Source organism: Rhinopithecus roxellana, chromosome 6, assembly GCF_007565055.1.
Source record: "Rhinopithecus roxellana isolate Shanxi Qingling chromosome 6, ASM756505v1, whole genome shotgun sequence".
Taxonomy (NCBI): domain Eukaryota; kingdom Metazoa; phylum Chordata; class Mammalia; order Primates; family Cercopithecidae; genus Rhinopithecus; species Rhinopithecus roxellana.
The window spans coordinates 58,674,188-58,698,610 of NC_044554.1; the positions used below are offsets into that span (position 1 = coordinate 58,674,188).

Sequence of the window (24,423 nt, forward strand, 5' to 3'; positions counted from 1 at the left end):
CTAAGATTTTTACATTTTGTTTGATTCAAATAATTGGTTATGATAGGTGATCAGTTACACATGATGGAATAGCTGGGCTATGGAAAGGAGACGAGGCAACTCAGTTTAGCAGCAGCAGGAAGACATCCTCACTCCTAAGGAAGAAGGACAAAGAAAGGATGCTGCTCCCTCAACCCAGATGCTTTGTCTGGTAGGAGATAGAAGCAAGGTGGAGGCTGCCTGGAAAAAGCTGGGCCCACAGAGGAATGTGCTTTCTACTGGAGATGCCACTCAAGGTCAAGAGACAGGGAGAGAGGGAGAGAGAAATGCCTGGCTCTTCCCTTCTCCAGCCCTTCAAGCTCCTAACAGTACCTCTCACTGAGGAAACCCAGGGGAAGTTATAACATAGCAAGGAAGCCTGGGAATGTAGGTGTACCCCTCAGCCCCAGTCAGAGGGTGAGGGGACTCACCAATTTAGGATAGGCATTTGCCTCTGGAGAGGTAGTCAGGGGAATGTGCACAAAGTGGTCCTTGACTATATTGGTAACCCCTAATTTCTTTAATTTTTTTTTTTTTTTTTTTTTTTTTTTTTTGAGATGGAGTCTCACTCTGTCGCCCAAGCTGGAGTGTAGTGGCCAGATCTCAGCTCACTGCAAGCTCCGCCTCCTGGGTTCACGCCATTCTCCTGCCTCAGCCTCCCAAGTAGCTGGGACTACAGGCGCCCGCCACCTCGCCCGGCTAGTTTTTTGTATTTTTTAGTAGAGACGGGGTTTCACCATGTTAGCCAGGATGGTCTCGATCTCCTGACCTTGTGATCCGCCCGCCTCTGCCTCCCAAAGTGCTGGGATTACAGGCTTGAGCCACCGCGCCCGGCCTAATTTTTTTTAAAGGTTTGGAGACAATATGGCAAAATGTTAGCATTTGTTTTTTGTTTTTTGTTTTGAGACAGAGTCTCTCTCTGTCACCCAGGCTGGTGTGCAGTGGTGCAAGTCTGGCTCACTGCAACCTCCACCTTCCGGGTTCAAGTGACCCTCCCACCTCAGTCTCTCTAGTAGCTGGGACTACAGGTGCACACCACTACACCCGGCTAACCCTGGTTAATATTATAATGTGGGCGACCAGAGGCTCATTACTTTATTTTCTGTACATTACTATATAGTTGGAATATTTCATAAGAAGCGATTATTATAGGAGAAACAGAAATGTTCCAGATTAATGTCAATAGTAAGCATCTTTATTGTATTTCCACGCTACTTCCCAAGGAAATGTCACATCTCTGTCAGTGAACAGTAGCATGTTTGTGGAGTTTTCATGCTGTGCCATTGACTCTTTGGCATGATGGTGTATTGAAGACAAGGTGGGAGAGCAAGACAGGGAATGAGTGGAGACAGGCAAGGAGGAAAGGTGGCAGGAAAAGACTCAGGAGGAAGAGGATGACCATTGATCGCTGTGAGCTCTCCCAGAGCCTGCCTGCCTTTGAAACTTGGTTCAGTCACTTATTACCTGGGGGGCCTTGAACAAGTTCCTCCTCTCTCCCTCGTAAGATGTTAATAGTACCTACCTCAGTGGGTTATTTTGAGGATTCAGTGACTTCACCCACAGGAAAACACTTCACATTGTGTGGGCGCATAGTCCTCTCTCAATCCACGTTAGTTACGATCATTATTTTTTGATTATTGATCTTTACATCCTCAGTGTTAGCAGAGTTCTTGTGCTTAACAAACATTTGTTCAGATCAGATAAGTGGAAAAAATTGTCATTTGCTTATTCAAGCCATGTTTTTCTGTGATATTCTGATCCTAGTTGAATATACAGAAATACATGTCTAAAACAGCACCTCGATTCTGGTCTACAACAGGATGAAGTTCACTGTGATTTCAGATAAGCTTGGCTAAAATAGGACTTGATGGAGATAGTCACACTTCAGCGAAGAAAGAGAATCCCCTGTGTAATGTCATCAGGAGACTCAACCTCAATATTCTGCATTGAAGGGATACTCCTCCAAATGAGAGGATCTGCAGAAACAAAAAAATAGAGAAACTGTGTTCCATCAAAGCAACAGCTCTGGTTCAGAAGGTATTCTTCTTGGTGGACTCTATGGTATCTGTGCTCTCTCAGCCTCCTCCCTGCAAGAACACAAGAAGGGTGCTCACACCTTGACCTTCCCTCAATTTGATATGAGGGCTTTGATAGGAAGGAGGACAGACAGTGACCAGGGCACGGGAAACAACTCGGAATGACAACTCATGGTAAGCCTGGTGTCAGGTGAGGCAACTGAGAAGTCTTGTCCCAATCCACTGTCACAACATCATGAGGTAGGAAACACCAGCAGAATTGACAGCTTGGGGATTGTTATGAGTATTAAATGAGATAATTGCACCGGCAAAGGGCTCAGGACACTGGCACATTCTCAGCTAAGATTCAATGGATGTTAGCTGAGATGAGTATTATCATCCTAATTTATAAGTAAAGAAGCCAACTTGGAAAAACTAGGAAATTTATCCAGTGTCACACAGCTAAGAAACCAGTGTTAGAGTTGGATCTGAGGCCAGGTGGACTTACTCCTGAGCCACCAAGCCATTGCCTCCACCGGAAATGATGTTCATTGGAAGGTCAGCGGTTCAGTTTGGGGAGAGTCCCATTTTATGTTCACCCTTCCTTTTTACACTACGCAGCTGCTACTTTGTTAAGCACTGATAAAAGTAAGCCATTGTAAGATGAGGAAAGGCTGCTGTGATACTAAGGGTGGGCAGGATAGATATGGAATTTCATGACATGAAAGCTACGCTTGAGATACTGAAACCATTTTTAAAAGCTGAAAAATCATTTTGGTTATAGAAACATTGGAAGAAATTCAAATTGTCATTGAATTGCAGACCTCACAGTAATAAATGGCAGAAAACTCTCTTGGATATATTTAATTAGATACATTAATCAGAAAGTATTGATTGTAAAGAGATGATTTAGGATTCCCACCTACCCAGAGTGAAAACTTTCTTTCAACCACTTGTCTACGATTTAAAGTAAAGTTACCACCACCTCCTTTGAGAGGCATTTGGAGATTATTTAATCCAGCCTCCCTGGCCTTCTTGCTTGAATGCTCTGAACGCAATCCCACCTCAGGGCCTTGGCACCTGCTGTTATCACTGCCAAGAATGCGCTTCCCCAAATATGCATATGGCATATTCCTCACAGCAAATCCTCCCTTGACCCACCCCGTATAAAGGATCCATCCCACTACCACCCACTACTTCCTATCCACTTTGCCCTACTTTATTTTTCTGTCTAGCATTTGTTACTGTCTGACACATATATTTTGATTTGATTTATTTCTATTCTGTCTTCTTCCCTCCCTCCCTAAGCATGTGGAAGCAGCAGCTTTGCATAGTATGATAACCCAAGCATCTAGAAAATGCCTGGCACATAGAGGACCACTAGATATTTATTGAATGCATGAATAAATGAATGCTCGCCTCCTGCCTATCGAACACACACCTTCTGTTACAATTCTAGCTCTACATCCAGAAGTTCAGACAATCAGCAGCAATTAGAGATGTGTCCATCACAGTGATTCCCAGGCACCCCAATTTTAACTTTCAAATCTGCCCCAAAATTGTATTTGAAGACACAAGTAGTCCCAGCAGCCTTCTAATCCTTTTAACTAACCCTCTACCAGTTTAGAAAAACTCCTGGCAATATTCCTAGTTAACTCCATGCCACTTACTGCAACATGTTGCAGGCCCTCCAGTTTCTGTTGAAGCTGAGGATGGTTGCCATCTCCTCGTCACTCAATTTAAAGTCAAAGACCTGGAAAGATAGGAGTTCCGGTACATCTTCGGTAAGGCCGTTACTGCTGTGACTGGAGACTGCCGGTCATTTTCGCAGGGAGTTCTAGCAGCACAAACTGGTCACAGGTGTTTTTCCCATTATGTCCATGGGATACAAGTTTTTCTCTAAATTAAGTCCTACACAAAGACCACCGTATTTGTAGTGCTCAGTGTTCCAGGCAGAGGGAGACCAGGCTCACAGGCACTAAGCCCCAGGTGTGCACAGGCCCTGTGCTCCATGATGCGCCCTTCTAGAAGACAGTTCTCCAAGGGCAGTTCACACCTCCTCTGCTGCCGGAAGATGAGCAGGGAGGCCAGGACAGTCTGCTCATGTGGTGGCCAAGGGCTTAGCTGCTCAGGGGCAACTGAGGGTCTTCTCAGTGCTGTGAGGCACAGCTGTGCTCAGACCCGACAGGGCTTCAGCAGGCACTGTCACCAGCATGTCGTAAGCCCATGGATCATTCATCTCAGGTATACTGAGCCTAGATCCCTGGGCTGGAAAATGATAGGGTGGTGGGAACGGAAGGGGCCAAAGACAGTGCAGGGATGAGTTGAGAAGCCTAGTGACAGGGTCTGTCTTTGCCCCACTTCTGTGAGGAATACCAGGGCCGACCAGCCGGGATCATACCTGAATGTTCTCAACAATGCGTGCTGGTGTCACAGACTTGGGGATCACAATCACATTCCTCTGGATATGGAAACGGATCAGAACCTGTGCGGAAAGGGGACATCATGTTTCCACTCAGCTACAAGGACCCCTCCTTTTATGGAAAGGAAGAATAAAACATCTTCGCAGCTCACTGTGGCTTCAGGTACAATCGCTAATACTGACTGAGCCCTTGACAGCTATTAGACTTGTGCCAGCCCTCCGCCTCATTTTCTCCCTTCATCTTAGGGACAACTCTGCGATCTTCATTTTTTAGGAATAAAGAAAGCAGCTTGGGGGTCATAAGGCTGATCAGAGGTAGAGTTGGCATCTGAACCCTTATCTCTAGACTCCAAAGCCATGCTTCACGACTTGACTGTAAGGCTTAACAGGAAGCTGTGAGGCAGAAGCTATCTTTGTTTCAGTGACAGCTCTTGTGTTTCCTGGAGGTTCCAACAGACTTCAAATGAAACACTATAGATGGCTTCAGCTCCTGTGTTCTTCCCCTTTAAGGAGTTACTTGAGGACAACACAAGAAATGAAACATGAGACTGGAAGAAATAGTTGTTGGATAACAGGAAAAATAAAAATATGGTACCTGGGCTACAGTTTTTTTGTGGTTTGCAGCTATCTCCTTAATCTTGGGATCCTCTAGCAGGGAAGGATCGTCTGGCTTGGCCCTAGGGGCAGAAAGATGCTGATGAGAACAATCACCATGGCTACCATGTACAGATGGACACCACTCCAATGAGGGTCTCAAGACTGATCATCAGAGCCTCTCCATCTGGGAGACAGGCAGGAGGACCTGGAAGCTTGGTTCCTCCCCCGGGCTCTGAAGCCTCAGCATTTTGCAAAGCCTGCTTCATCCTTGGGTGGCTGAACTGGAAATATTCCCAGAGAGTCAAACGCGTTGCCCATGTTTTTGTTATTGCTGTTGTTGTTGCTTTTTTAATTCCCATTTGTTCCCACTGTCATCCCATTTGGTTGTACCAAATGCATTACCTTACACACGTTTTTCTTTCCAGTGACTTATGGTCTCATACCAATATTTACCAAACATAACATAATGTTTTTAAGATTATCAAGAGAAGGATCCACTGCTTGGAAGCCTCACCAAGGTCTATCCGGAGAGCCCAGGGGGCTGTAGGCCGTAACGGTGATGCCCTTGGAGTGGCAGTACTGGATCAGTTTCTCCTGCGTGAGGTATGGATGACACTCAACCTGCAACAGCAAACAATCCGCATCACGGGGAAAGGTGGCTGGGTTTTTGAGTTGTTCATAGGGAGTTCAACACACACACAGACAAAAAGACCACTAAGTAAAGACCAAACACCTACCCACGGAGATTCTTGCTAACACACCCATGAGGTCAGCCTCACACCTCCCGCAAGTGTCCTGATCACTGACCCCTGAGGTGAGACTCCAGGCATAGCATTGAACGTTCCTCCCAATGTTTAAGAAGTAATAGGGCAAGACCTTTATTTACCCTTATACTAAACAGAATTTACCTGGTTAGTCACTGGTTTATATTTCAGTCCAGGTTTGTTCAAGAGCTTCTCAATCTGGAAGTGGTTGAAATTGGAGATGCCAAGGGCTTTCACCAGCCCCTCATCCACCAGCTCCTCCATGGCCTGTCATAGAAAGGAATACCTTTGGGGCAGCCCCAGAGGGACTAAAGGGACCCTGGCTTGCCTTAGTCCTCCCTGGGGCAGAAATTGCTAAAGGATTCACCACAACAGGGTTAGCTGAAGCATTCACAGGAAGTTTCAGTCCAGGGCCTGGGTGCCCATCAGTGAATGTTCCAGTCCTACTGCCCCTCCCCAGCCCAAGAAAAACTAGGAGTAACAGGTAAAAATTTTATATTCTTGCCACTCTCACCTTACACGTAAAGAAACACATACAAAATTATACTTCTGTACACAGGGGACATATGAAAGTTTTGTAATGCAAAAAATAAAAAATGAACATTTGCAAGCTTATGAGATGATTTTATTTTTAATAAATCCAAATGACAGCGGGTAGCTACTGCTGTGTGTGCATTGTACACCCAAACCTGGGCAAGCTGTGTTAGTCAGGAAGAGGCTGCAGCATGTGGAGAAGCCTCACTTATGGGTCCTGTGTCACTTTCTCCCACACCAACCGTGCTTGAGTTTGCAGGAAGGTCATGCATATAGATTATGCCCTGGCAGGGGCACCTGGGCAAGGAGTTGTGTGGGGCTGAAACCTGACCCACTGTCTGCATATCCAGCCATGCTTCCCAGTACAGAAACTACAGGGACCCCCAAGGAAGGGAATCTTTGTATAACTTTTAGCCTATATTGGGCATTTTCCAAACTTGCCCAATGATATCATATATGTTAGCAGCAGCCTCCAATGCAACATGTATTTATTAGCCATCTATTACATGTTCCAGAAGTTGTCAGGATGTAAAAGTATACAATGTGCTTCCTTCTTCCGGGATTCTTATAGTCCAGTTAAAGTGCTAGGGTTCCCTTCTGTGGAGTTATCAACCATGACACTGAGGTTGCCTCAGATAACATGACCGGGGCATAGACAGAGTCAGAAAGGGCAGAGAAGGAAGAGATTCACACAGCCTGCAGCTGTCAGGGCAGACCTTCAGGTAGAGTTTAAACTGCACCTCAGAAAAAAAAGAAAAAGAGAGAGAGAGAAAAGAGGGGAAAAACATGAGCATATGAGACAGGAAGGCAATAGCAAAGCTCAGAGGCAGGGATGAACATGACATGTTCAGGGCACTCTTTATTCAGCCCTTCTCAACTTTGGCTGCAACTTGGAATCGCCAGGGAAGTTTAAAAACTACCGGTGGATGCAGTGGCTCATGACTGTAATCTCAGCACTTTGGGATAGGATTGGAACAGGGGGTTTGGGCCTGGGTTTCAGCAACCTAGGGTAAGTTTTTAACTCTTGTAGGCCTTAGTATTCTCTTCTTACAAAAAGTCTTATAATATACATACTAATAATGTATATCTTTCTGATACACATTATCAGAGGCTGAGACAGGAGGATTGCTTGAGGCCAGGTGTTCGAGACCATCCTGGGCAACATAGCAAGACTCTGTCTCTATCAGAAAAATTTTTCTTAATTAGCTGGATGTGGTGGCATGTGCCTCTGATCCCAGCTACTTGGGAGCATTGCTTGAGCCCAGGAGTCCGAGGCTGCACTGAGCTATGATCTTGCCATTGTACTGCAGCCTGTGCAACAGAACAAAACTGTCTCTGAATTTAAAAAAAAAAAAAAAAGTAATATCGGTGGCTGGGTTTCACCCCCCAGAGTTTCTTACAGATTTTTGTCTGAGTTGTAGCCTCGATATTGGGATTTTTAAACTCCTCAGGTGATTCTAATGAATAGCCACACTGAGAACCACTAGTATAGATGAAGTTATTCAAATTGGGCAGTAGAGTTTAGATGCTATGAAAACATAAGGTTCCCAAAACTTCTGATGGGGCAATTAGATAATATAAAAGCTATTGTACATCATAGGTCAGGTTAGTTTGCCTGTCTTTGAACTTGACTTCTTTATACTTTTTCCTCCCCTCTGCTTCAGGGTGGTCAATGAGGTTTCTACTGAACTGGCTGTGGGTCTACAGAAACATCCAGCGCTTTCATATTCAAGTCTGCTCGTTTCAAATCAGAGCCTCTGACCTTGATCACTGGTATCTTTTCATGCCTTTCAAATGTTGTATTTAGCAGTCATCCTTGTATTCATTCAGAAAACATAGCACTGTGAGCACAGGCTACACTGACACATGAGCCATATTTTTTTTTTTTTTTTTTTTTTTTTTTTTTTTTTTGAGACGGAGTCTCGCTCCGTCCCCCAGGCTGGAGTGCAGTGGCTGGATCTCAGCTCACTGCAAGCTCCGCCTCCCGGGTTTACGCCATTCTCCTGCCTCAGCCTCCCGAGTAGCTGGGACTACAGGCACTCACCACCTCGCCTGGCTAGTTTTTTGTATTTTTTTTTTTAGTGGAGACGGGGTTTCACCGTGTTAGCCCGGATGGTCTTGATCTCCTGACCTCGTGATCTGCCCATCTCAGCCTCCCAAAGTGCTGGGATTACAGGCTTCAGCCACCACGCCCGGCCTCACATGAGCCGTATTAATATCATCATAGGAGCTAAGGCAAACTGATAAAATGTATTGCAAATGGCCAGGTGCGGTGGCTCACGCCTGTAATCAGAGCGCTTTGGGAAGCCGAGATGGGTGGATCCCCTGAGGTCAGGAGTTTGAGATCAGTCTGGCTAACACGGTGAAACCCTGTCTCTACTAAAAATACAAAAGTTAGCCAAGCGTGGTGGTACGCACGTGTAGTCCCAGCTACTCAGGAGACTAAGGCAGGAGAGTGGCTTTAACTCGATAGAGGGATGTTGCAGTGAGCCAAGATGAAGCCACTGCACTCCAGCCTAGGTGACAAAGTGAGACTCTGTCTTAAAAAAAGAACACTGTGCTTGTGGATTAATGTTTTTGAACAAACAATACACAGAAAAAGCTACGTTTAGTTGAATCATGTCAATTCTATGCATTTCAGAAAGGTGAGGCTTAATATATTTTCCCTTGTAAAACACAATAGAAACTCGCAACTACATGTACCCCTACACAGACAGCTGCCAAGATAACATGATTAACTCTTGGAGTCATATGCCAGTGTTCATTTATAACTCAATTCCTCCACTTCGTTCTCTACTAGCATTTGCAAAAGGATATAATAGTATAATAAAAAATGATCAGAGAAAACACTGATCCCTTAATTCACTTTGAATGTGAATGATGTGAAACAGGTCATGATGTGATCTGGGAAGCAGGGCACTCAGGCTCCCTGATTTCTGGATGTGTGTTCACTGCCTGGCAAGCACCACGCTGATGGCTTTGGTGGTTGGACTTGTGATTCAGATGAGTCTGGGTCCAATCCCAGCTCTGTCACACACATTGTGACATGACCTGCGCAAGTCACCAATCAATCTAGGCTTCAAATGTCATTATTTATAAAGGGGGATGTGAACCCTGCCTTATAGGTTTAGATGATCACATGGTCGCTATGACTAATGTTCCTGGCATGTAAACCATCTTAATCTTTATCACACCCTCAAAATACATATTAGTAGTATGTGTTATAAGACTTCTTTTTTAAGAAGAGAAACTCAGCCCTAAAAGAGTTACAAAACTGACCCTAGGTTACTCAGCTGCTATGAGCATACCCAGGCCCAAACCTCCTGTTCCAAATGCTTCACCCTGGTTTGAGAACAGCATGTGTATTCCCCAAAGTGGGGTACATTGTATTTCCAGTCTTATTTGAAGACTCAGTATTAGCCTTGAAATATAAATAGTATTGGATGCACCCAAAAGCCAAAGGTGATGAGGCAGATATTAGAAGAGCTAGAGAATCACGATGATGAAATTAGAAAGCATCAGGCACATGGCCTCCTTCATATCAATGGGAAGTCTCATGGAGAACTGAAGATTTCTCTCCCAGCACACGTACAGGAAGCTGGAACCTACCTCCCAGGCATCCAAGAACGTTGCTTTTCCACCGATGATATTACCTTTATCATCTTTGGGTAAAAGGTCATCCCCAGACTGTAAATACAGAATGAAAAGTTTACTCAAGGTTTCAGCGTCCTGACTCTTGCTAAATACTACATGTGCATACCAGTTTTTCAGACTCTGCAATACATACTACAAGTATGTGAGTTTAAATAAAATCTCTATATCTACTGTAGCATATTAATCCATATATTTTAGAAACCACTGGATTGACTTTAAGATCTGCTGTTAGTACATTCCAGAAGCCACCGTTATCACCATGGACATTAACCTCATACACTTAGATCCTGTATACACACAAGGGCAAACTTTCATTTCAGTATCACTGGATAAGGATTAGATCTCCAGGGTGTGGTTTTCTGGAGAAGATATTGGCCAGCTTCTATCCTTGCAGCCTCTAGAAGAGACATGGAATAAGGGATGGCAGGCCATCATCACTCCAGCTGGTCAGGAGGGGAGAGAGCTGGAAATTTGTCTCTCCTACCCCTCAGGAGCAGGTAGAGCAGAGCCCCAGGCAATGGGAGCCGCGATGACAACTGGCTTCCTTCCAGCATCACCGTACTTAGGCTTTTCTCCAAGATGCCACTCCCGGGGTGTGCTTTGCTTAAGAAGATAATTAGGCCCTGGAATATACTTATGCAAGTGTAACCCAAAGGATTTCCTGGGAGGGCAGTCCCAGGGCACGGAATCAAGACAAAGGTGATAGGGCTGTTGCAACTTGTTTGGGCTACCAGAAATCATGGCTTCTCTCAGACGTAACTGCAAGAAAACACAGGCATGTGGCCACCTCAGTAGCACACATGGCCTCAGCCTCCCTTCCACGCCAGCGTCTTTCTGCTCCAAGGTCTCTTCCTGCCATTCCCAATTATGAACTACAAGGTCTCCTGCTCCACTCCACATCATCCCCAGCCCTGGTACAGCTACTATTTTCTGACACCTGCTCAGAAACTAGAGGCTGAGAAAGGGAGTCGCTCAAACCTTGAATCCCTGTGGCCAGTGAATAAGATAGACGTCCAGATAGCTCAGCTTCAGGTCCTTGAGGGTCTTCTCAAAGGCTTTCCTCACAAGGGGTCTCTCAAAGAAAGTGGGCCACAACTGCAAGAGGGTAGCAATGAGCTGTTAATAGTGAGAAAAGGAAGGGCCACGTTATACTCATTGTCCCTGCCTTTTGATTTGCACCCTAATCTAACCTGGCACAGGCCATTGATAACAAAGCTGATTAAGATCCACAACGCAGTGTGGAAGATCACCAGGGCTCAGCACATCAATGACATGTCTTAAATGTTAAAACCAATTTACTTTTTCAACTCTCCTAGTACTCTATATGTCTCTCAGATCATTTAAGTAAATACGGCCACAGATTTGAAATTTGTTTACCTGTCTCAGTCTCTTCCTCAGCTGTGGGCTCTCTGAGAGCAGGACTTGCGTGGAGCTTTTAAATGTCAAGCATTCTTAGGCCTTTGGGAAAAGATGGTCCTTTATCTGACCTATCTGATAGGTCCCTTATCAAGCCTGTCAGGCCCCAAGTGATAACTTTATAAGGGCTTTATCCACACTTGGCTGCTACACAGTGGGGTCTATTTGTCCCACCAGATGTATGCAATATCCAAGTACCTAGAAACAGTGATTTTTCTTTTTTTTTGTTTTTTTCCAGCAAGTTGTGTATAATACAGACCCAGGAATTCTCAACCTCCTCACACTCAACATCCTCTTCTTTTTTATAACATTGTGTACCTCACCTTTTACTAGACTTAATAAAGGAAACCATATATGACAATAGAAAAATGCACCTACTGTTTTCCAAAATGCCCCCTGGCTGAGAACCTTAGAGACACAGTGGCGGAGGCCACAGTGCTGACAGGAGGCCACACATCAAGCCCTGCCTGCACCCTTGGCTTCTGACTGCCTCTGGGCAGATGGTGGATCCCTCTGATGGGGAACAGGGAGGCCCAGGGCAGTGCAGGGCTCCATGGAGATAAGCCCACTGTGGGAAAACCAACCCGCTGGCAGGTGGCACAGCAACGACATGTTCAAATATCAATAACGGCTTGGAGTATGGATAGAATTGTATCCACGGATGTTATCAAGGCAGGGATGAAAAGGGCTACATGTAGAAAAGGCTGACAGAGTTCTCGCTGCCGACCCGACCCAGATACTTCTGCCTGCCTTGAAGTGAAGGCCTCCCACCCAATGCGCCATGTGCACCTTGCTGACGATGAACAGGTCCTCCCGCTTCACAGCCTGCTCTTGGATCTTCTCTTGGATGGCTTCCCCCACCTCATGTTCATTCTGATAGACATAGGCACAGTCAATGTGGCGATATCCTGCATCAATGGCCACCTTCACCGCTTCTTTCACTTTGCCGAGAGGAGACTGAAAGGCAAAAGAAAAGCCCATCACACATGTATTTTTTCTTTTTAGCGATAGGGCCTTGCCATGTTGCCCAGGCTGGTCTCACACTCCCAGAATCAAACAATCCTCCCACCTCCCCAGTAGCTGGAATTATACCACACTCAGCAACCATCATATTCTCTTATCCCCAGATCGCCTTCAACAGGCTGCCCCACATGGCCCAGTTTCTCCAAACCAAGGCCTCACTGGGGTCTCCTTTGCCAAGGGATATCTGGGAGGATACACACTTTAGAAATGTTTTCAATAGAACAGAAGGAAAGTGAATTAATTTTATGATTATCTCCTTATGTCCTGTCCTAGTTAAAGTCAGTTCCCTTTCATCCAGGTTAGTCCTGAAATGTCTTCAGGTGTGTCGGGGAGTGCAGATGGCTCCACTGCAACTTGCTGAAGACCCAGATGAAAGCTTGACTCTAAATAACCCAGAGGAATTTTCAGACAACATCCCCAAACGGTGATAAGGATCTGGATAATGGTCATTACAGCATCAATCCGGATTCCAACACTTTCTGGATATGTGGGCCTAAGCAGGTGATTCAATCTCTCTAAACCTTGTCTGCAAAATGGAAAAAAAAAAAAAAAAAAATAGCACCAGCCTCATGAGGCCTTTGTGGTGATGACGTGCTGCAATGAATGTTAAGTTAAGCACATCACCTGACACACAGTAAGGCTCAGTAGAGGCCGTTCATTATACAAGGATCCCTTCAGAAAAAAGGAGAAATAGAAAACCTTATAGGAATAGAGTTTGTTTTCCATTCCTATAAGAAGAAAGAGGGAGGGAGGGAGAACGAGAGAGAGGGAGAGAAAGAAGGGAAGGAAAGAAAAGAAAGGAAATAGAATTATCACATATTTGTTCTAACCTAACCAAGCCAATGATGGGGGCAAAAAGCACTTAAAACTTGATCTCTCACAAAATAGTCTTTTAAACCTCTTCTACTGTGAGATAACAAACATTGAAAAGAACATAAAACATAGATGCACAGCTACCCTACCACCTGGACAAGAAACGGGCTGCTGCCAGGCATCTAGAAACACCCCTGTGCCCCCAACCGCCACACTACACCCTTCTTCACCTCCACTGCTAAGTTCATAATCCTTTATCTATCATCCCCACATGTTGAAGACGGCTCCCTTCATAATTCTTACATTCAATTCCAAAATTCTGAAATTGTCTGGTAAACTTACCCAGGGTGAGCAGTTTCCCTGGAGTTCTGGAAGTGATTATTTATTCCATTTATATAGGATTGAAGCTCTGATTTTGAGTAAATCTTGCTAATCAAGCAACAGACGCTGTGCATGAATCAAGCTGGAAGTGATCAGTTTGCCCAGATTAACCAAGAATGTATCCTGAGAATGACCCAGTGTGGCAACAGAGTGTCCTACCCTCCAGCTTGGCACAAGAGAGGGGAAAAATCAGGGTGCACAGAAGGAAAGAGCCAGAGGCAGAAGACTCAGCAGGGACATTAGCCATGAGGGATAGGAGAGAAGAGGAATTCCAAAGACTGCTTCTGGTCGCTAGTTAGGGTAGTGCCATCATGGATGAAAATGGCAAAGAAGGCAGAGTGAGGTGGTGATGGAACAACTTCAAACTTAGCCTAAGAGAGCCTCGGGAACCTGCCTCACTTAGTCCTGGATGTGCCTTACCATGTTTTGCCAGCTGACATTAACACAGCCCAGTGGAGATTATGACTCCCAGCCCAGGCTCTCTGCAGCCCCAGCACGTTGCAGATTTCAATGTGTACAGCAACCACCTAGGGATCTTGTTAAGGTGCAGATGCCCTTTAGGCAGCCTGGGGTAGAGCCTGAGACTCTGCATTTTCTTTCTCTCTCTTTGTCTCTTTCTCTCTTTCTTGGATCTCACTTTGCTGCCCAGACTGGAGAACGGTGACACCATCACTGCTCACTGCAGCCTTTACCTCTCAGGCTCAACACTCAATCTCCACCTCAGCCTCCCAAGTGGCTGGGACTACAGGTGCATGCCGCTATGCCAAGCTAATTTATTGATTCTTTGTAAAAAATAGGGTCTTACCGTGTTTCCCAGACTGGTCTCCAACTCCAGGACTTAAGCAATCCTCCCGTCTGTGTCTCCCAAAGTGCTGGGATTACAGGCATAAGCCACCACACCCGCCAGTTCTGCATTTCTAAGAAGCTCCCAGGTCGTATGGATTCTGCTAGCCCAAGTCCCACACCCTGATCTGCAAAGGGGTGCCAAGGACTTGGGGCTCTGCATCCGCTCTGCAACCAACCGGCCCACAACAAACCCAAAGCCAAGACTCTGGGGAAATGTTGAGCCCAATTAAGTGTCCTAGAGCCAGACAGAGAAACTGCCCTGGAAAACAATTTTAAGTCCAACAGCTGCTTGAACTTTGATACTTGCTAGAGAAGCTCTCAGCACTGCTGGGAAAGCCAGCCTTGGAGCTTTGCAGCCTGAATCAGCTCTGAGAAAAGAAAGCAATCAGAGTCCTGACTGCAGGACTGAATCTCACCTCTCCAAACCCCTGTCCGACCTCCAGGCTTTCCTGGCTGAATGCAGAAAGAGAAAACACCCAAACGCCCCTCCAGAGAAGAAGGGTGTGCAAAGATTTGCATATTTACCTTCCAAGTGCCCAGGCCCACAATAGGCATCTTGGCTTTGGTACTGAGCTCCACAAAGGTGGCCATGGTTGGTGCAGAAATGATTCTGAGTGAGCAGGTAGAAGTCTCACCTCCTGCTTTTTGTTGTTGTTTTTGATACCGTCTTGCTCTGTCGCCGAGGCTGGAGTCCAGTGGTGCAATCTCAGCTGACTGCAGCCTCGGTCTCTTGGGTTCAAGCAGTTCTTCTGCCTCAGCCTCCCGAGTAGTTGGGATTCCAGGTGCCCACTGCGACTCCTGGCTAAATTTTATATTGTTAGTAGAGACAGGCTGATCTCAAACTCCTGACCGCAGGTGATCCACCCACCTCGGCCTTCCAAAGTTCTGGTATTATAGGCATGAGCTAAGAGCCCGGCCACGTGCTGCTTAAGAATGCTGGTGCTATCTTAAGTGGGAGGAGTTGGAGCCTGGCCACAGTAGCTTTCCTGCCAGAAGCAAAGAGGAAATCCATCCCAGGCTTTTGTGAGATTGAGGATTATGTGAATGAATTATTAATCACGGCAACCTTGTGCAAAGTTCTCTCTTAGGTAACAGTATCATTGGAGTTTCTGCTTGTTCACCCTGAGTCAACAAACTCAACACAGCTAAAAGTTGGAAAGTACGGAGGGAGAGAGAAAGGAAGGCAAGAAGAGTAGGGAGAGGGAGGGAAAGAAGCCTGGCCAACATGGTCAAACCCCCTCTCTACCAAAAATACAAAAATTAGCCAGGCACGGTGGCACAAGTCTGTAATCCCAGCTACTTGGGAGGCTGAGACAGGAGAATTGCTTGAACCTGGGAGGTAGAGGTTGCAATGAGCCGAGATGGTGCCGCTGCACTCCAGCCTGGGCAACAGAGTGAGACCCTGTCTCAAAAAAAAGAAAAGAAAAGAGAAAAGAAAGGAAGGAAGGAAGGAGGGAGAGAAAGAAAGAGAGAAAGCAAAGCAAAGAAGGAAGAAAAAACAGCGGCTTTCTTTCCCTGTGATGGTTTCCTCTGTGAAATGGAGTCTAGGGAGGAGAGGTGAGAAGCAGTGTTTCCATTTTAAGAGTTGCAATTGCAGGTTCAATGCAGAGATGGTCAAATCCTGAGCTGATTAGAGTCAGCTATAACTAGTTGGTAGGCAGCAATCTAGGGAACATGATACAGGCCTATGCCATGCTGTGACACACCATGACAGGCCAGGGCCACGTCACAGCATCAGCTTCAACTTGCGGGTAGTGGGTATTTCTGTCTTTTTCACATTCTTGTTTGTGAGGTGGGTTTGGTTGAAAATCGAAATGGACTTGAATCTCTAGGCTGTGGCTTATGACAGCTCTTAGAGGGCCATTGGCATGATATTTTGCACCTGTGAGTGAAATATCTTAAATTTCATTGATGTTTGTTAAATTATCTACTTTGACATTAATAATACATGCATGGGCAGGGCATGGTGGCTCATGCCTGTAATTCCAGCACTTTGGGAGGCCAAGGAAGGTGGATCACTTGAGCTCAAGGATTTCAGACCAGCCTGACCAACATGGTAAAAACCTGTGTCTGCTAAAAATCCAAAAATTAGCCAGGCATGCTGGCACATAGCTGTAGTCCCAGCTGCTTGGGAGGCCTGAGAATCACTTGAATCTGGGAGGGAGAGACTGCAGTGAGCCCAGATAGTGCCACTGCACTCCAACCTGGGCGACAAAGAGATACTCTGTCTCAAAAATAGATACATAAATACACACATGACTCGTCATCTGGTGGCCACAAAGTCTCCTGGATCTGCACATGGGGCTCCTTATTTTCCCAGTGTATACTGGATGACATGCAGGGCTAGTATTGTTGAAATAGTAAATCCTTAGGGACAGTCAGGCTAAATAACAGAGAGAGGGTCCCTAAAAGAAAAATATTTCTCTGGGAATAGAGCACTGCAATGGGAATATGCATGCCAGAGGAAACTATGTGTATATTTGGGGAAATAAAGGAAGACAAAATTTTTCAAGGAAAAAATGAGGATTATCTAATTGCTTTGAAATAATTAGCCTTGGCTACAAAGATCAATCATGCAAGTGTTAGTCTGAGGTTGGACAGGCAGTTGTTCAGAGGTCCTTGCAGAGTATGTTTTGTGTTGAGTTGCAATGGCCTTTGTTCAAGGTTGTGGTTTTTGCAGTCTTTCATGGTAATTTTGGTTTTCAGTTGTACAACCATTAGAACCCTCCTTTCATGCCTTCCGAGCTGTATTTGTTGTTTGCTTTTTAACATTAGTGACTCCATTTTGATTCTGACCATTTTTACATGATGCACAGAAAAAAGAAATGTATATTATTCATAATAATATTCCTTTGAGAACCACTTAACTATGATTCGGCGAGGAGGGAGATCTTTTTTAGATAATTGAGATTAAGAAGGTATATCGATTAGCTGTTTTCATGTAACAAACCAACTGGTTATAACAGCAAACATTTATTTGCTGGTGATTTTGTGGGCTGGCAGTTTGGGCAGGAAGCAGCTGATAAGCCAGTCTCAGAACCACGTGCTGTCAGCTTGGTTTCCTCACCTCTGTGGGCTTCACTGAGGTGGACTGGGATGTCAGGGAAGGCAGGGACCCCTCTACACATGTTTTTCGTTTTCCATGAGGCTAACTTGGACTTGTTCATAGGTAGCAGCATTGTAGGAGGCCTACTCTCAGAATGTGTCCAATGTCACTTCTGTCACCTTCTATTGATCAAAGCAAGTCTCAAGGCCAGAAAAGGGCCAAGGAGTAAGGAAATAGATTCCACCTCTTGAGGGGATTGGTTACAGGGAATTTTGGCTAATTTCTTTTTTTAAAGGTAGAGTCTCTCTCTGTCACCCAGGCTGGAGTGCCGTTGCACAATCTCGGCTCACTACAACCTCTGCCTCCTGGGTTCAAGTGATTCTCCTGCCTCAGCCTCCTGAGTAGCTAGGACTACAGGTGCACACCACCACACTCAGCTAATTATTGTATTTTATTAGGGATGGGGTATCACCATGTTGGCCAGGATGGTCTCAATCTGCTGACCTTGCGATCTGCCTGCCTTGCTCTCCCAAAGTGCTCAGATTACAGATGTGAGCTACCTCGCCTGGCCAAATTTTGGCTATTCTAAATCAACCCCAGAAGGTTTAATAAGAACTTTGATTAGCTCCTTTCTAGCTTCATGAACTTACCAATCTATTCCTGGTTTTGCACCTTTAAGAAACTCTCATTTTTAAATCTGATGAATACATGTCCATAAGACGCTTTACTTTGTTAAAAATAAATACATAAAAAATTGAGAGAAAATTATTTTGTAGAAGAAAAATGAATGAGAAGTAGTGTCATATTTCCTTCTCACATCCGTTTCTCTAAGAAATGAATCTGTCCTTCAACGTCTGCTCCTAACCCATACTGTTCGAATATAGATGGCTGTTGGCCATGGTCTGGGGATTATTTATAATCAGCCACAAGGGGTTACAGTGTAATGGCTTACAATTTAGTGGGGTGGGACCACGGACTAATTGGAGATTTTTGTTTCAGTCCTCATAACTTGTTTGAAGCTGGGGGCTTGGCTGTCCACCCTTTGTACTTAGTAGTCCACCAAACATCTGCCCAGTCACCACAGGGACTTTTTGATCTCCATACTTACACTTGCTTGATTTTTTGTGGTATGGACATAGACACTTATCAACATGGGATAGCTTCGTTTGAGCCTGCTCCTCTCCACATGGATGACTGAATAGGCATCGAACAGAAGCGTTAAAAAATGACTAGCCTGAGTTACACTGATGACAAGATGACCTTCTGTTGAAAAAAGAAAAAAGAGAATAAACAAGTGATTATTAAGCTCTTGTTAGAGTTAATTTGGCGGGGGTCAGCCCTGGAGGGACAGTTCATGACTCTGGAGGTGGTGGTGCCTTCTTGACTCGGGTGTGATGAGTCCATCCTCTTTCTGCTGTCCGGACTGCAGTCTCAGGAGTTAGGAGCACTAGGTAGGGTCCTTCCCAGGCTGGTTCAAGCTTCCTTTCCTTCTACCCTTGGATGAGAACGTGGTCTCCAGGCCGATGCTGATGTTCTGGAAACTCCAGGGGCGACGCCTGTACTAGGAGACCTTCAGTCTTAAGGGAAGAGCAGGTAGAGGATAGAACAAGCATATAATTTTTGAGGAACTGATCCTTTGTTTCAAACGTAGGGATGTCAGCAGGGCAGTGTAAGTAGGGAATTCCATAGAGCATTTCATAAGGTGACAGGCTAATATCTCTCCGAGGGGCAGCCTGGATTCTTAACAAAGCAATAGAAAGACATTTAGTCCATGGCAATCAAGTTTCTAAAGCTAACTTAAGTGGTTTTTTAGAGTCTGATTCATCCACTCTAGTCTTCCTGAGGAAGATGAATGCCAAGGGGTATGGTATTCCCAATGCATATCTAGTGCCTGGGCTCACTTCTTAATGACATGCACAGTGAAATGGGTTCCATTATCTGAATCAATATTTTCTATTAGTCCAAATCTGAGTGTGATGTTTTCACTTAATGCTTTAACTACATTGCTGGCAGTTGCACATGAGAAGGGGATTGCCTCTCCCAGTGGGTACAGTGGTCTATTATTACTAATAAGTATACCGACCAATTGGAAGCATTTCAGTGTAATCAATCTGAACACTTTGAAATGGTCTCAGCCCCAGATTTCTTCCTCCAAAGGGCCATTTACTTAGAACCTGCTTATTAGTTTTTTTTACATATTAAGCCACTATCTATAACTTGTTTGTTCAGGGTGTAAATTCCTATACACACAAAAACCCGGAGAACTGCATCGCACATTGCTTGGGGTCCCCAATGGGTCCCTTGACATAATTGAGACAGACTTCCCTCATGAGAGGTTTTGACAACATTCCCCTTTGATCTGATAATATCCATTTCCTTTCTGAGTTTTCTTTAGCTCCTATTCTTATCAACTTCTTTTTTTCAATGGAAGAGAAAACGGGGGTTGCAGTAGGAGAAGGAAGGCATGGAGTTAAATGGAAGAAATGGCAACTTGTTTTGCTATTTGATCTGCAAGATTATTTCCTCGACTTGTGAAAGGCAAGTCCTTTTGGTGCCCTGGGACATGTACAATAGCTGTCCCTTCTGGCAGTTGGAGATTGTTGAGGACAGGAGCATCAGTTCTATTTGAACTAAATTCTGGCCTGTACTATTGATAAGACCCCTCTCCATCCAAATTTTTCCAAATGTGTGTGCCACCCCAAAGGCATACTTATAGTCAGTACAGAGAGTGTTTTCTTGGTTTCGTAAATGTCCTAAAGCTTGGCTGAGTGCAAACAGTTCACACCCTTGGGCAGACCAATGATCAGGCCACCTTCCTGATTTTACTTTTTAAGTGCCTCTCCGTTAATCACTGAATACCTATTATGTCTTTTTCTTTTAATCACCTGGGAGGATCCATCTATGAATCAGTGCTGTCCTGTCTTGAAGGGAGTTTTTCCGAAGTAGGCTTGAACTTTGATATGGTAATTAATTAGATTCAAACATGCGTGCTCTCCTTTTAAGTTTGGATCCCCCGTTAAAAACCTGCTGGATGAACTGCATTATTAGTAGTTAATATTAAATCATCTCTTTTTCCAGTAAGATAGCCTCATATTTTAAAATTTTCGAGTTAGTGATCTACCTCCTTGCTTTTTGATTTAATACAGTTGTAACTTGGTGGGGCGTGGCCTGAAGCCGCTAGGGAGTAACCTAAAACCTCAGTTGGAGGGACAGCACAGTCTGGAGCATGGCCTGAAAAGGATATGGAGTAACCTGAAACCGCAGCCAGAGGGACCCGAGACAGGAACAGGAGGAGCGGGATTGGGGGCGCTGAAGGAAGGAAGATGATTTAGAGGATCCCATGGTTAGTAGGTGTGGATTGTCTAGGCGTTGTCTAGGATGTCTCTTTCCCTTTTAGAAACATTGGCTTCTGACTTTCTCCCTCCGGAGTCTGAAGGGTAAAGGAGAACTGGTCCCAGCCGCCAGCAGAGGGCGGAATCGATTTTTCCTGAGAGACAGGGCTCTTATCATTAACATGTTCGATTAAGAGATGACACGTCCGCTCTTCATTAGACTTAAATTTTGGCAAGAAAAGTGAAGGCTTAAGGATGGATTCTTGAACTCAAATAAAACAACAATATTTTATCATCTACTGTTTTTGTTTATACTTGGCTCTCTTATTATCTTTTCAAGACTTTAGCATAAGCCCCAAGGGGCTATCAGAAGGAATTTCATCCTCTCTAGACTCTCTAGTTTTCCGTTCCCTATCTTAGGGATTATGGGAGGGGGCCCAACCCCTCCTGTTAGAGATTTCTACCCTCCCCCTTCCTGGAGGCTGACTGAGGCTTTGGGGAAAGGCTCCAACCACACCTGTTTGGATTTTCTACCCTCCCCCTTCCTCTTTGTCTGCTCTGTCTGTTCCTGCCTCTAGTTGATAGATGGCAGCATGAGGCCACAGACAAGACTCACTCACTCCACACAACCACCATACTTAGTCTCATTCGAAATGTAGCAGGACGAGCCGCCGACAAAACTCCTCAGACACCCAAATAAAGAAGGAAGGGGTTTATTCCGCCGGGGGTATCAGAAAGACTTCTGTCTCAAGATCCGAGCTCCCTGAGTAAGCAATTCCTGTCCCTTTTAAGGGCTCACAACTCTAAGGGGGTACATGTGAGAGGGTGGTGATTGATTGAGCAAGCAGAGGGTACGTGGCTGGGGGCTGTGTGCACTGGTAATTAGATCGGAACAAAACAAGATAGGGATTTTCACAGTGCATTTCTATACAATGTCTGTAATCTGTAGATAACAGAACCAATTAGGTCAGGGGTGGATCTTTAACTACCAGGTCCAGGATGCGGCATCGGGCTGTCTGCCTGTGGATTTCATTTCTGCCTTTTAGTTTTTACTTCTTCTTTCTTTGGAGGCAGAAATCGGGCATAAGACAATATGAGGGGTGGTCTCCTCCCTTAATACACTCTCAGCCTCCAACTTATCCTGACCACCTAGAAAATACTTTGTCACCTTCGCGAAGTCTCCTACCTTATTCCACGCACAAGAATTACCTGCTCCTCTTATTGATTCGGTCTTGCAAGGCTCTCCTCCCCGCTTTGCTGAGAATCCAGATTTATTCCTTACAACAAGTGGACCGTGAGCTCCCTCATGCTAGGGGTGTGGTAACTAGACAATAGGATGCATCCCCTTTGGGTGGGGTGACTGTAGGCCTCCCTCCCAAAGGAGAATGTTCGAGCCCCAAAGTTGGGCGCCAGAACTGTTAGGAGTAACGCTCAAAATCTTAAGGAAATTGAACACTTGAACAAAGGATTCTTAGCAAAGCAATTTTACTTCTGCGCCGAGGGGTGCCTCCTTGGCCAGTCGCCATGAGAGCACACATGAACAAAAGGGCACCAGAGCCTTTATTCCTGACGCAAGTACTGCCCCTGTACCCTTCCTCCATTGGCCAGGGTCGGGTTGTACAATTTAAACTTATCCCGGCTGACTAAACATTTGATTTCTTAAGATCAGGTGAGCATGTAAAAAAAAAAAAAAACAGAATAAAGGGGAAGGAGTGTCTGTAAAGAGCTCAAAACTTAGTCCTCCTTCCAAATAAGGAATGGAATGTGAGCTGCTACTGATAACGCCTGGTACTGTGGCATGCCTGGGCATCTAACAAAGGCAAAAAGGGAAAAAGTTGAAAAAGGAAAAAAGGTGGAGGGGTTACTATGAATTAGAGAATAAAAGATTGATCACATTATTTGAAGAGAAACCTCATCATATCCCACACATCCATTCATCCATCCATCCATTCATCCATCCATCCTTCATCCAACCCCAATCCATGTATCCTTCCACCCATCCTTCATTCCATTCATCCTTCCATCCTTCCTTCCCTATTTCCATCCATCCATCCATGCCTCCCTCCATCCATCCATCCATTCGTCCATCCATTGTTCCACACATTCCATCTATCCATTTATTCACCAGATATTATTGAGGCAGGGGAATATAATAATTAACAAAATGCAGAAATCCCTTCTCTCATAGAGCTTACATTCTAGTGGGTAGAAACAGGGTAAGCAAGCAAACAGCAAATATATAAAATATATAACATATTGATAAACACATTCTATGCAGAAGAAGAAAACACAGAAGGCCAAGAGGAAATATCAGAGGAGATGGGTTAATTTTATTTTATCTTATTTTATTTTGCTTTATTTTTTTTGTTGTTGTTTTTGAGACGGAGTCTCGCTCTGTCGCCCAGGCTGGATGCAGTGCCCGGATCTCAGCTCACTGCAAGCTCCGCCTCCCGGGTTCCTGCCATTCTCCTGCCTCAGCCTCTTGAGTAGCTGGGACTACAGGCGCCCGCCACCTCACCCGGCTAGTTTTTTTGTATTTTTTAGTAGAGACGGGGTTTCACCGTGTTAGCCAGGATGGTCTCGATCTCCTGACCTCATGATCCACCTGTCTCGGCCTCCCAAAGTGCTGGGATTACAGGCTTGAGCCACCGCGCCTGGCCTGAGATGGGTTAATTTTGAATAGGATGATGAAGAAGGGCCTCTCTGAGAAGACAATCAATCAGCAAGGAAATTAGAAATACAAGTCAGAGAATTATTCTAATACCTGAGGGCAGAGCATCCCGGGCAGTGAGAATAGCAAGGGCAAAACCCTGAGGCATAAGTACCTCTCCTGTGTAATTTTTCAGTAATGGTCAAGGTCCTCTTGGTCCCCACCAACTCTCCCTAACTTATCTGGGGGTTGACATTTTTGAACCAACAAAAGTGCTGGAAGGCAACACTCTAAGATTTTAAGGGTGCAAAACTTTCATGAAGTTTCTGGGAAAACGCTGACAACAAATGAGGAAAAACAAATGAGTTAGGTAGAATTTAAAATTAAATGTAATCAAATTCCACTGCATTGTACATTCAAAATATGTATTTTCAAAAATTGAAAGACTTGTTAAATGAGAATAATTTGAAATAAAAGTGTCTTTTTAATTTGGTTTTCCCAGTGGATGTATAAAATAACTAATTGAGGTAAATCTGTTATTTTTTAAATCCTTAATGCCTTTCTAGAATGTAAAAGTTCATTTCTTATTGTGGAAATTTTGAAAATTATGTAAAATTATAACAATAATAAACTTGTTGCCAAACAATGTAGAAAAAAACTCTGTTACACAAATAGTCATATCTTTCTAGATAGATTTTCCTTTCATTTCTAAGTTTTGTTGGTTTGATAGTGAAAAAGGCTTATTTTAATTTGCATTTTTATTACTAGTCTGTACAATTTTTCACGTCATTTAATGGTCAATTTTTATGTACCAAATTTCTTTTGGGCATCTTAGATTTCTCTTATTGATATGAATAAGCTCTATTGATTATAAGAAAATTGCCTAATGGTTTTGTCCAGGTCTGTTTATTT

At 44.6% G+C, this 24,423-nt stretch overlaps 2 protein-coding genes across 2 annotated transcripts in view; both read right to left on the reverse strand.

Moving 5' to 3' along the window:
* LOC104657859 (aldo-keto reductase family 1 member B10-like) overlaps positions 1-15,173 on the reverse strand; it is a 47,905-nt gene extending 32,732 nt beyond the window's left edge. Inside the window, exon 1 of the mRNA XM_010357729.2 lies at positions 15,119-15,173. The gene's annotated coding sequence lies outside the window, so the exon portion shown is untranslated. The remainder of the gene's footprint in view (positions 1-15,118) is intronic.
* On the reverse strand, positions 1,192-15,371 carry LOC104657860 (aldo-keto reductase family 1 member B10-like). Its single transcript, XM_010357731.2, has 10 exons — positions 15,009-15,371; positions 12,210-12,377; positions 10,983-11,099; positions 9,960-10,037; positions 5,961-6,083; positions 5,567-5,673; positions 5,051-5,132; positions 4,435-4,518; positions 3,704-3,786; positions 1,192-1,994 (listed from the first exon to the last, which is right to left on the reverse strand). Exons 1-10 carry the CDS (start codon positions 15,072-15,074, stop codon positions 1,952-1,954), a joined length of 951 nt encoding a protein of 316 aa, XP_010356033.1. The 5' UTR covers positions 15,075-15,371; the 3' UTR covers positions 1,192-1,951.
* Between the last annotated feature and the right edge of the window lie 9,052 nt (positions 15,372-24,423).